Below are 13280 nucleotides of genomic sequence, written 5' to 3'. Positions count from 1 at the left end.
ATGCACATCCCCTCTCTCTTGTCAGTTAGAAACAGACGATCAATACACATCCAGGCAGGGAAACAAAGACACATAAGCACACAGAAATGTCCACTTCTAAAAGTGGCATGTCTAAAATAGTAGTAATAAATCTGCTTTCACCAATAAGTGGGATTTATCACTACTCCAAACATACCAAACATGGTCACGCTACTCTCTCAGATCAGAAATTACCACTGAAGCACATATCAGGGAATTCTCACTGCAACCCTATAAGAGGCAGCCTCACAGCAGTGAGAAACCAAATAGGCTGTTTATCACTACCAGGACGTGTCACACAGTGAAAGCACATGTCCTACTTTTTACCTACACAGCACCCTGCCCATAGGGCTAGCTAGGGCCTACCTTAGGGGTGACTTACATGTAGTAAAAGGGGAGTTGCAGGCATGACAACCATGTGCCATGCCACGTCCCTGCAGCAGTAAACCGCGCGCGCAGGCTTTGCAGCGGCAGAGGCCTGGGACAGGTTTGAAAGGCTACTTTGGTGGGTTGTGCAAGCAGCGTTGCATGCCCACCAGTAGCATTTAATTTACAGGCCCTGGGAATATGGAATACCATGGTACAAGGGACTTACATGTAAATTAAATATGCCAAACAGGCGTAGACATATCTTACCAAGTTTACCAGAGAGAGCACATACACTTTAGCACTGATCAGCAGTGATAATGTGCCCAGAGTCATAAAACCACCAACAGGTCTGAAAAAATACAGGAGGAAGGCAAAATGTTCTGGGATGACCCTGCGAAAATGGTCAAGTCCAACATCGCCTCTGAAGGAGGCTGGACAGTGGTGTCTGAAGAAGAATCCGACCCTGATGAGGGAGCAGTTGAAGGGACAGGGCAAGTGCAGTACAAATAAAGGACAGACCTGACCGAGACCTGACCAAAAAAAGAACACAGAAGGAATCTGAGGCTTGCATCCAAGAGAGGGCTTGCACCAATTGCTGAGACGTCCGAATTCTAAAAAAGTGAAACTGAAGGTCAGAGACTAAGTTCAAAGAGATCGAAGAGAGAGTACCTTGTCGGAGGTACTCTTCCCCCAAGTGGACGTAATTGGTTGCCAATGCCGACGAGGGTGAGTTTGGGGAGATCAGTGCTGATAATCAAAGTCCTGTTGAAGATTCGTGGGACTGAAGTGCATGCTCTCCTTTCATTGGCCGTTCCATACTCACCAAGGTTGAGTGGCCTAAGAGCTCCGATTCTGAACAACGTCGTTTTCCCTCCTTTAGGCATAGAATCAGCATTGGCGGAAGAAGCAGAGTTGAGAGATGATCTGTTGCAATTGGTTGAACAACAATTGGGTTCGGCACTTATTAGAGATGTTGAATTACCTTTATTAACTTTGCTAAAAGTACCTAAGAAGAAGATTACCTAGACCCGAGTGGACAAAGAATAAAATTAGGGGTTACACTTAGAAGAAGACGGAGTAGGGTTAAGGAAGTGTTACAAACTTGTGCATTTAGGGAAAGAAATAAGAGAAACTGGAAGAAAAAGTGAGAGAGAGACAAAAGCGTCCAAAACCCACTTAAGAGACGTTTGTGTTTCTTGCTCTGTTCGAGTGGAGCCTAACGGAAAAGAGACTCTGTGGTTGCTGTGTTTCCACTAGAATTTTGGGTTTTAACATGTTTAAAATGGAGTCTGGAAATCCGAACCGTAGGTGCAAATGTATCATAGGCACACTTGCAACCATTGCAGTGGCAGTGATAGTGATACTAATAGTAGAGTAAGTCTTAGGAGGTGAGCCTTAGGGTACTTGTCCCTGAGGTGGTTACCCAGATGCCAGGGATTCGAAAAAGAGCTACTCTAGGATCAGACAAGGATTGTATTTTGCTGCTCAAGGAGAACAACATCTCCATGTAGATTTGTCTTAGGGAGATTACACCCTTAACACTTATGCTAGGCTATTGTATCAGTATGTAGACATTATGGAAGCTAGATATTGTTATGTTTGCATGCAGTTACCCGCATCGGTAGAGGAAGGCATTACTTATTGCCACTTGCCTGTGACTTATGGCATTAGTTGTAGTTTGCTCCTTAGTATATTTATAAGAAGGGCCATTATGAATATTATTTTTTCAACTATGACGTGGTACTCTCTTAAGTACCAGGCATCAACCATTGGAACAATTATAACACCATGAAGACAATTGAGATGATAGGGAATTATTTTGTCCCACCGCTACATTAGACACATCTTATGCACATAGACACAATTTAACATGTACACTAATAGATGTAGAGAAGAAGTTGATAGATCAAGTAGAAGATAGATATAGAGTTGTAGTGAATGAAGGGAATAAACCTTGCAAGTCTCCTTATTGGACGAAGGAAGAGTTGGATCATCGTGCGCCAGAGAGTTCAGGACCACTAGCTTTGGACTGGCAACACAGGGGGAGATTTTGTATCCTGCAGGCTGAGAGTAGATATAGTTCCATGTTTGTGGGAAAGAGCAAATGTGACCATACGTTTCAGGTCCATGGCCCATGGAAAATGTTTTTGGACTACACTGTTCACGTTATACTAGGAGTATATTTTGTATGTGGAAAGAAGGCGTATTTGAGATTGCCTAGAAAATGGTAAGGTATTTGTGAAGACTGTGGTGTTTCCAAATATATACCATGAGGAGGATTTGCAGGCCTTAAGTGGAGAAACAACTATTAGACAGAAATGTGGATTGAATGCGGGAGAGATTGTGGGCGACATCTTTGGAGCCATGATACCCAGTTTGGGAGTGGTGTTGAATGATATCAAGATTAGGAAGTTATCTACCATAGTTGATAAGTTATCTACTGACACTGCTAAATCTCTGTTGCTTATAGATGGCGAGATGGCTTCAGTCAGGGCTATGGTGATGCAAAACCGACTTGCTTTAGATGTTTTGCTCACAAAGGAAGGCAGAGTCTGTCGCATGCTTAAGGTTTAACATTGCTGTACTTACATCCCTGACAGGAGTAAACATTTGCAGAGGTACATTAGTAACATAACAGATTTACATCAAGAATTGAAGGACTTAGATACTGAAGGCGCTTACGACAAGTAGGACAAGGATTTGGTGCAGTTGGAATGTGGTTTGCAAGTCTAGGAAGTGAATTGTTTGGATATATTGCGCGGCCCATATTGATTGTCTCCATCTGTGTCATTAGCTTGATTGGTATGGTGAGGGGGTTTAAGTGGTATAGGGTGAGACAGAGAGAAAGGAACCAGAGGGAAAAGGAGAATAGAGAGGATGCAGGACAGCTATTACAATAATCTGAGGCATATGGAGAAGTTTGGGCACTGAAGAATGGCAACCACATCTGTTTAGATTGGTCCTTCTGGTTGGTTATCTTCCTAAATGATCATTGATAGGCTTATCTGATGAGGTAGGATGATTTGTGATGACTTAACGTCGAGGGGGGACTGATAGAGTGAAAGATTTGTACCTTACGTGTGGTACTCGTTAGGAGTGCATGCTCATGTCTGTAGCTAGGTTGGCAGAGATGCCATTCAAAAAATGTGCTATGGCATTGTATGATAGTGGTCGGTATGCCATTCTATTACTGTGTGACCCAACTCATTACCATTAATAACTTGCTTTTTTGTAGTAGGGAAGATTCTGTTCACAAACTGGTGCTTGAGCTACTTCAGGGTCCTAGTGTATTGAACCTTCTCTAAGGGGCAGTGATCCCTGCCCTGCTACCCAGTTACGATAATCACATTAGATACAAAGCGTAAGGCCCTGATGCAGGTAAGCTGTGAAAGTAAGCTAAAACAAGAAGCACTACTTTGGCAGGGCATGTTTCTGTTCCATTTGGCACATCTGGCAGGCTTCATTACATGGGGCTATATTGGGATCTAAAGTGGAGGGAGGTGTTTTCACACGGGAGAAGGAGAAAAGACCAAGACGAGCTGCTACAGAGAAGAGTGCGCAGAGAAAGCAGTGAAGGGAGTCAACGTCATGGAAAAGTTTGTGGCAGAGCCCATTGTGACGTCTATAAGAAGAAAAGCATTATGTGACATTCACTGAACACAACTTTGAGTATATGATATTTTGTAGAGAAGGACAGACCCCCCCCATTCCTGCTTATCATCCTGACAGAGAGCACATGAATGCTACTGTATCTATTCTCTTTTGTTCGTGGCTTCATGCCCCAAACCCATCGTATGGCGAAGCGACTTCTTAGGAAGACTTTGCCGACTGACACCTTTTTTCTCTAATGCCCTTCTGCTTTATCCTAACTTAGGGATGCCACTTTTAGAGTACGGTAGGGATAGTCAGGACTGAATGCTGTATACAGAAGAAGTGCTGGTGCAAGGAGACTTGAACTTTTGTTTTCTCATCCCATGCATAATCGTCATAGAACTAATAGTTCTTTTCATGCTCCACTGGGTGAATCTTTTTAGGAGGTTTGGTTACTTTCTGTTTCCCCTGTTTTTTTATACTCTTGTGCTAAGATTTGTCAATGTACAGCTATTTTAAAATATGTAATAAAACTGCTAACCTTTAATTGGGTGTCGATTTGGGTTCTTGTGCAGCCGCTATGTGTTACACTGTACTTGAGCGGATTTACGACATTTTACTCGCCTCCATGCTTTTATGCTGCTAAACAGAACCATTGAGAGACCGACATTGGATTTAAACTGGACACATTTTTGTTTATTGACAACTAAGGCATACTTTGAAGCCATTTCGGGAAGAAATGGTAGCCATCCAAGAACCTAACCCTGTAGTCGTTAAGCTGACGCTAGAAACTCTGGGGAGGAAAGACATTTCCTGAGTATATCATTCCTTAATAAGAAATACCCAGAATCCCATCAGGGATCTCCTTCCCATTGGGAGCCCTGAACAATGACGAGTAGAGGGAGGTGAAGATGCCCCCCTCCCGAAATTTGCCATTTCGACCAACCTGCTTTGCGTACAATTCATTACATTCACATGACCCGTGACACCCTGAGAGACTGTGGAAAATGAGCAAAAGCACATCTCCAAGCTATCCTACATGTCACACCACAATTGACATCTTTATGTACCTATTGTGGGAATATCAGAAAAACCAAGTAAAATGAATCTAAATAAAGTCCTCTAAAACTAAGAGTGTGGATGTCTTGTATGCTCATTTTAGGATATCGGTGCCAATAACTCACAACCAGTAAATGACCTGACAATTTATAGCAGGTTTGTTACGTATCAAACACACATTCTCTCCAAATAAGTCTGAAAGAGATGCATAGGTCATAACATGTCTGTTTTCACCGCTGTTGATCTAAGTTGATGTACCTGTGTTTACCTGAGATTTAAAGGAAAATCTACTCAGTCATGATTAGGGAAAACCTAGATAACGTAACAAATCCAGGTGAACAACTCAAAAGTGCTGTGATCAAAAGCTTTCTTTACTTTGCTGCTCCGCTGTCCATTCTTACTAATCATAGCCCGTGCTGCAGGCAAGACCAGAAAATCCTTATGCATTGTGAGGGGAGACCTCCCTGCACCTGTGGATCAGAAATTCCCACACAATGTTTGCTTTCAGTGCCAAGCGGACAGGACTCTGGACTATCCTTTGGAAACTATCACATTTCAGGAGATTCTTTGCTTTCATTTAAGAGGCAGATTTTTCTCTTTCCTGTTGGCAAAAACGAACCTTTGCTGCCCTTTGCTCCACAATCTCAGTCTTTATCAGTGAAAATTAAATGTTTAGATCATAGAACTAGAACCCTGTTAGGAGCATAAGAGAACACATTTCCTTCTGTGTTGCTGTTTTCAGAAAACGACCTTCACTAAGGCATTTAAGCCTCATACCTCTTTGGTCAGCCCGCCACTGTGGTCACCAGCATACCTCAGATGTGATTGCTTTTTCAGCACAAGTGTCGGAAAAGTAGATAATCACTACTTTCAGTCCCACAGTTGAGAAAAGTGTGCCTGGAAACATTTTGACTCCGCACACAGAGAAAAATAGAGAACATCGTTCACGAGGGACAAATGTTAGACCCCACAATTTTGTTCTTACTTGTCTCTAAATTCTGGTGTCAGATACAAGCACTGCAGCAAGGAATTGAGGAAGCAGGTGTTTCCTTCATTTGGTAAACCAATGTAGAAACCTGTAGAAAAAATAAACACAAGAGAACCGTAAATATTAACATGCCATTTAAATAACTTACCTGTAAAAATAACATGAAGGTACTGCATCAAAACTAAAATTCACACATGAGATTGATTTTAGCCTGACAATCTTTTCTGACTTGAAGAAACTGCTTGGTTAGTATAATTCCATGCCCCATTCCTTATATTTTGGCAGAAGACCGCCCTTGGACACAAACACCTTTAAAAAACACATTTAGCAATGGGGGAGTGTTCAAACAAGCTGCAGTTGACATCTTTAATCCTAAGTTTGTGCTTCAGTGGTATCCCTGATGGGTTTTGCTGCACAACAGCAGTCACCTTGATGATGTGGCACTCCTAGAGAAGCTGAAAACAGTGCTGCTCCTGTTGATCAGAAAGTGGGGTCTACAGAGCAGCGCAGGGCAAAGGACTAAGAATGAAGCTTCCACTCCTGGCACCATATTGAACCAAAATGGCGGTCACTTACGTCTCGTTGGTGATGGTGGAGTGCAGATGAGGATGAAAGTCTGCCTGTGACTTTGATGCCGCCGCTGAGCCCCAGCCTGGGTTCGAGGCTGCTGTTTGCCCGCCTGCCACATCACGGTATCTGTTGACCTCTGAGTGTACTGTTGGCATCTTTTCCCCTCATTGTTGCTTTTGTTGTCCCGGTCACTGTGTTTCTCCTTTTCCCCCCTCTTATTGTGCATTGTAGTCCCCACTGCCCCTCTCACTACTCACGCCGTTCCCTTTTCCCTGATCCCCGCCGCTGCTGACCCGCGGCGCCTTCGCTCAGCCCTCGCCCGTTTCCAGCCTCCCTGCTGAGCGTCCCTCCCCTCCCCTACATAATGCAGACCACTGCACGGTCGCGCAGCGGACACGCGCAGCGGGCACGCCTAAGGCAAGCCCGTCTGCGCCCGTCCATGACCAGACTGCGGGCAGCGCCAAGACCCCTGGCTCCCCGGAGCCTCACCGATACGCCGCCACCACCCTCCTCGCTCTCAACCCCGGAAGACACCCAGACTGCCAGAACTCCTCACCGAACACTACCGATGGACCTTTCTCCTGCAGACACTGCCATTATTCCTTCACCATCTACAGTGGCCCCACATCCGCCGCAGGTTCACCGAATGCCTGGGACACCGACGGCCTGACGTGCATCTTCCTCAACGTGCGCTCCCTCCTCAGACACGCCGTAGAGATCTGGGACCAGATCGACACCCTCGCGCCCGACGTCGCCTTCTTCACGATCGCCTTCTTCACAGAAACCTGGAACAAAGCCACTTCCGGTCCCGACATCGCCATCGCTATCCCCGACGGTTACAAGATCCAGAGGAAGGACCGCTCACACCGCCCAGGAGGAGGACCCACCATCACACACAAGACCTCCCTCTGAATCTCTACCTCCAGCACGAGTGACCTTCACTCCAACACAGAACACCTCCACTTCCAAATTCAGACCTCCCCCAGGACAACGTTCCGCGGCACCCTCGCCTACAGACCCTCAGGACCCTGCTCCCTGGCCACAACAGCCATCACCGACCTCGTCAAACCCCTTACCATCACATCCACGGACTACATCCTACTCGGAGCTCTGAATTTCCACCTCTCCAACCGCAGCGACCCCGACTCCACCGCACTCCTCGACAACCTCTCCAACCTCAGACTGAAGCAGCTCGTCAACACCTCCACGCACAGAGCAGGACACACCCTCGACCCCATCTTCGCAGGAGGGTCTTACATCCACTTCAGCCACACCACGCAGCCCCCCTGGACCGACCACCACATCGTACATTTCACCTTCAACATCACCACCGCACCCAAATCGGCCCCACGCCTGCCACAAAGGAACTGGAGCAAAATCACAGAGGAACACCTCAACTCCACCCTCCTCCTAGACCCCCCCTCCACCACGATAGACGCCAACTCCGCAGCCAAAGAACTCCATCGATGGATCGCCAGATGCTCTGACAAGATCACCCCCCCTCCGCAACCCTGCCAAACAACGCCCCCTGAAGGCCATTTGGTTCACCACCAAACTCCAAATCGCCAGGTGCACCCACAGACGCCTCAAAAAAATATGGCGAAGCCGGAAAACCAAGGAAGAACTAAACAACCATAGGAGCGCCCTGAAGGACTACCATCAGCTCATAAGGGACACCAAACAGACCTTCATCAGGAACAAACTCGACACCAACACAACGAACGCCAGAGAACTCTTCAACGTCATACAGCAATTCACCAACCCCCCCAGCGAGGCCACAGACGGACGTCACACCATCCCAGGACCTCTGACACAAGCTCAGCACCTACTTCCATCCGAAGATCAAGACCCTCTACGACCACTTCAGTGACCAGACGCCGTTCACCACCCCTTCCCCCTCTGCTGACCACCAGCTGACCATCACCACCTAGACCCCCGCCACGGTGGAACTCATCACCACGACCATGATGAAAACCCGGTCTGGAGCCCCCACGGACCCCTGCCCACCTCACATCTACCAGAAGGCCATCACCGCCATCGCCCCCGAACTAGGACGGACCATCAACGCCTCCCTCCAATCCGGCACCTTCCCTGACAACTGGAAGCAGGCAGAAGTCAAGCCCCTCCTTAAGAAGCCCATGGCCGACCCTACGGACCTGAAGAACTACCGGTCCATCTCTCTGCTCCCGTTCACTGCCAAAATCACCAAAAGAGTCGTAAATACCCAGCTGACCGCATTTATTGAAGAGCACTCCATCCTAGACGCCTCCCAGTCCGGATTCTGCAGCAACCACACCACCGAGACTGCCCTCCTTGCCACAACTGACGACATCCGCATGCTACTCAACCAGGGACACACTACAGCCCTCATCCTACTAGACCTCTCCGCAGCCTTCGACACAGTCTCACACCACACCCTCGCAGCCAGACTGCACGACGCCAGAATACAAGGAACCACTCTCAACTGGATCTGATCCTTTCTTTCTGGCAGAACCCAGAGGATCAGACTCCCACCTTTCATCTCCGAACCCACAGAGATCAACTGCGGAGTACCACAGGGATCATCACTCAGTCCCATGCTCTTCAACATCTACATGGCCCACCTCGCAGCCATCATCAAGACAGCATGGGCTCAACATAGTATCTTACGCCGATGACACCCAACTCATCCTCTCCCTCACAAAGGATCCCGAGGACACCAGGCTCAGCTTCCAGGAAGGAATGAGGGACGTCGCGGCCTGGATGAAGGACAGCTGCCTGAAGCTTAACACTGAGAAAACTGAGGTCCTCATCCTGGGACCCTTGACCTCCGCCTGGGACGACACATGGTGGCCCTCCACCCTCGGGAGTCCTCTCACCACAACAGACCACACTCGGAACCTCGGCATCATCCTTGACTCCTCTCTCACCATGACACGCCAGATCAACGCCGTCGCCTCCACCAGCTTCTGCCTCCGCATCCTCCGAAAGACCTTCAAATGGATCCCCACCGAACACAGAAAAACCGTCACCCACACACTCATAACCAGCAGACTGGACTACGGAAACGCCCTCTACGCCGGCATCAACAGGACCCTTCTACACAAGCTCCAAACCATCCAGAATGCCGTGGCCAGACTTGTCCTCGGGACCCCACGGCACGAACGCATGATGCAACACCTTCGAGACCTACACTGACTCCCGGTCAAGAAGAGAATACCCTACAAGCTTCTCACCCACACATATGAATCCCTCCACAACATCGGACCCAAAATACCTCAACGATAGAGTCTGTTTCCACGGACCCAAAAGAACTCTCCGATCCGCCGTCCTCGCCCTAGCGGAGAAACCCCGCATCCGCAGAAGCAAAGCAGGAGGAAGGGCCTTCTCCTACATCACAGCCAAAACCTGGAATGAGCTCCCGGTCAGCATCAGACGCACCCCTAACCTGCACATCTTCAGGAAGGACCTCAAGACCTTGCTCCTCGACTGAGCCTGAGCTGCCTCCCCCCCCCCCCCCCCCCAGCGCCTTGAGACCTTCACGGGTGAGTAGCACGCTTTTTAAACCCCTGATTGATTGATTGATAGATTGATTGATTAATTGATTGAAGGAGCAGGATGGGAGTGTTGACAGCTATGGCGATGCCACACAGAAACCAGTGAGATAGATGGTAGAGCCTTGGCACAGCACTGTAATGATGGGAGGTGGCCGTGATCAGGGAAGCTCCATCTCTTCTCTACATTGGGAACAGCACACAATTTCACCTGCCACAGTACACTGTGGGTGACATTAACCTGTAGCAGCCTTTAGTACATCTGAAAATGTACAAAGTGGAGGAAGGAGGAACAGCTGCACAAAGCTTGTTTAAAACCACAGTGAAAAAACAGGGAACCAAATAGGAGAAGCCCGGCAATGGAGGGCTATTTAAATTAGAAAGAAGCAAGAGCCTACCTACCAAAAGAGAACTCTTTTTAATCCAGGTTTCATAGTAGCAGTGAGATGCCTGCAGCACAGGGTCTCACTGGTGAGCAATAATCCAATCGTTTGAATGGTGTGAAAGCATTATTGGGTTTGTTGCAAAGTCTTTATATGAAGACTGATGGCATAGAGGTGAAAGTAAAAGCACTGGATGGCAGTTTACAGTTCGTTAACAGCAGACTAATAGTGGTGGAAATATCATTGAAAACCTTTCAGAAGAAAATAGATAGACACTTGTGCAGAGAGGACCTGGATGACTGAGACCGTTTCACATTTTCAAAGTTGTGCAGCTGTATCCATTACACATAGGGAAGACATGCTGGAATTTCTGGAGTGTTTGTTTAGAGGGCCATAGTCTGTAGTTTCAAGTAGCATACCATGGAGAGTGAGACACGCCTGTGCTTTTATACAGAGACGTTTTTGCACAAAACTGGGATTTGAGGATGACTTTAAGACTAATGGACTGAGGAGAGTTATACGATTGCCGGCGGGTAGAAGGTGATGGGATGGGGACAGTCAGGGAACTGTTATTCTCATGTACAAGGAGTCCTATTGAGGCCGACTCTGAAGATGGGCTTTAAAGCAAAGAAATGTGATAGGTTTTGGGGTGCAGAATGAGTCCCCGTGCCCTCTTCCACTGCTGCAAGCGGAGTATCTGCCAACTCAGAAGCCGGGATGGAGTTTTCAGAACCACAGGACTGGAGTAAACCATCTGCTTCCCCAGAGTGCAGCAACCGTAGGATCGGCTTAGAGCCGGAGGCAGCCCAGACGCCTGACCGGTCCGCAGGGGAAGTACTGGTTCCCTCGTTGATTCAATCAATCAATCAGGGGTTTATAAAGCACGCTACTCACATGTGAGGGTCTCAAGGTGCTTGGGGGGGGGGTGCAGCTCCGGATCAGTCGAAGAGCCAGGTCTTGAGGTTCTTCCTGAAGGTGTGCAGAGTGGGGGAGCGTCTGATGTTGACTGGGAGCTCGTTCCGGTCTTTGCTGCAATGTAGGAGAAGGCTCTTCCGCCTGCTCTGGTTCTGCGGATGCGTGGGGTCTCTGCCAAGGCGAGGTCAGCGGAGCAGAGGTCCCTTTTGGGTACGTGGAAGGAGACTCTTTCATTGAAGTATTTGGGCCCGATGTTGTGGAGGGATTCGTAGGCGTGGGTGAGTAGCTTGAAGGTTACTCTCTTCTCGATGGGGAACCAGTGGAGGTCTCATAGTTGCGGGGTCATATGCTTGTGTTGTGGGGTTCCGAGGACGAGTCTGGCTGCGGTGTTCTGGATGGTTTGGAGCTTGTGTAGCAGGGTTTTGTTGATTCCTGCGTAGAGGGCGTTACCGTAGTCTAGTCTGCTAGTTATGAGAGCTTGGGTGATGGTCTTTCTGCATTCGTGGGGGATCCACTTGAAGGTCTTGCGGAGGGAGTTGAAGCAGGTTGAGGCGATGGCGTTGATCTGGCGGGTCATGGTGAGGGAGGAGTCTAGGATAATGCCGAGGTTCAGGGCGTCGTCCATCAGGGTGGGTGGGTTTTCCAGAGCAAGGGGCCACCAGGAGCTGTCCCACGCCGTGGGGGAGGAACCGAGGACGAGGTCCTCAGTCTTCTCCAAGTTCAATGTTAGGCAGCTGTTGCTCATCCAGGCTGCAACGTCTTTCACTTCCTTCTTGAAAGCGGTGTCTGGTGTCTTCGGGGTTCTTCTTGAGAGAGAGGATGAGCTGGGTGTCGTCAGCGTAAGATACTATGCTGAGCCCGTGCTGTCTGACGATGGCGGAGAGGGGGGCCATGTAGATGTTGTAGAGGGTGGGGCTGAGCGTGGATCCTTGGGGTACTCCGCAGTTGATCTCTGTGGGTTCGGAGAGGAATGGTGGGAGTCTGTTCCTTTGGGTTCTGCCGGTGAGGAAGTATCGGATCCAGTCGAGGGCGGTTCCCTGTATGCCGGCGTCGTGGAGTCGTGGCGAGAGTGTGGTGGGAGATGGTGTTGAAGGCTACAGAGAGGTCTAGTAGCATGAGGGCCGCAGTGTGGCCCTAGTCGAGTAGCATGCGGATGTCATCGGTGGCGGCGAGGAGGGCGGTCTCGGTGCTGTGGTTGCTGCGGAATCCAGACTGGGAGGAGTCGAGGATGGCTTTCTCTTCGATGAAGGTGGTCAGTTGGGTGTTGACGAATCTCTCTGTGACTTTGGCTGCAAAGGGAAGGAGGGAGAATGTCCAGTAGTTTTTCAGGTCCATCAGTTCTGCCGAGGGTTTCTTGAGGAGGGGCTTGACTTCTGCCTGCTTCCAGTCATCGGGGAAGATGCCGGATTCGAGGGAGGCGTTGATGGTTCGGCCTAGTTTGGGACATGTGGCGGTACCGGCTCTGTGGTAGATGTGTGGTGGGCAGGGGTCCGTGGGGGCTTCTCAGTGGGTGTTCTACATGGTCTTGGTGGTGTCTTCAGTGGTAGCAGGTTTCCAGGTGGTGATGGTTGGCCTGTTGTCGGTGGTGGAGGAGGGGTGGTGTCTGGAGTCTGTCCGCTGAATTTGTCGTAGAGGGCTGTGATTTTCAGGTGGAAGTAGGAGCTGAGCTTGTTGCAGAAGTCCTGGGATGGAGTAATGTCCGAGGCTTCGCTGGGGGGTTTGGTGAACTGCTGTATTACGTTGAAGAGTTCCTTTGCGTTACCTAAGTTAGAGTGGATTTTGTTCTTGATAAAGGTCCTCTTGGTGGCTCTTATGCACTGGTGGTATTCGTTCATGACATTCTTGTGGTTGTTC

At 48.8% G+C, this 13280-nt stretch overlaps 1 protein-coding gene across 4 annotated transcripts in view; it reads right to left on the bottom strand.

Moving 5' to 3' along the window:
• LOC146785218 (uncharacterized) overlaps positions 1-13280 on the bottom strand; it is a 1495909-nt gene that overhangs the window by 901152 nt on the left and 581477 nt on the right. For all 4 annotated transcript variants that reach the window (XM_085634134.1, XM_085634135.1, XM_085634133.1 and 1 more), the window contains exon 8: positions 6023-6113. In XM_085634134.1, coding sequence (XP_085490260.1) covers positions 6023-6113 — 91 coding nt within the window. The remainder of the gene's footprint in view (positions 1-6022; positions 6114-13280) is intronic.

This window comes from Triturus cristatus, chromosome 11, assembly GCF_964204655.1.
Source record: "Triturus cristatus chromosome 11, aTriCri1.1, whole genome shotgun sequence".
In the NCBI taxonomy this organism is placed as follows: domain Eukaryota; kingdom Metazoa; phylum Chordata; class Amphibia; order Caudata; family Salamandridae; genus Triturus; species Triturus cristatus.
Note: the sequence above shows the minus strand (reverse complement) of the source record. Positions and strands in the feature narration are given on the sequence as shown.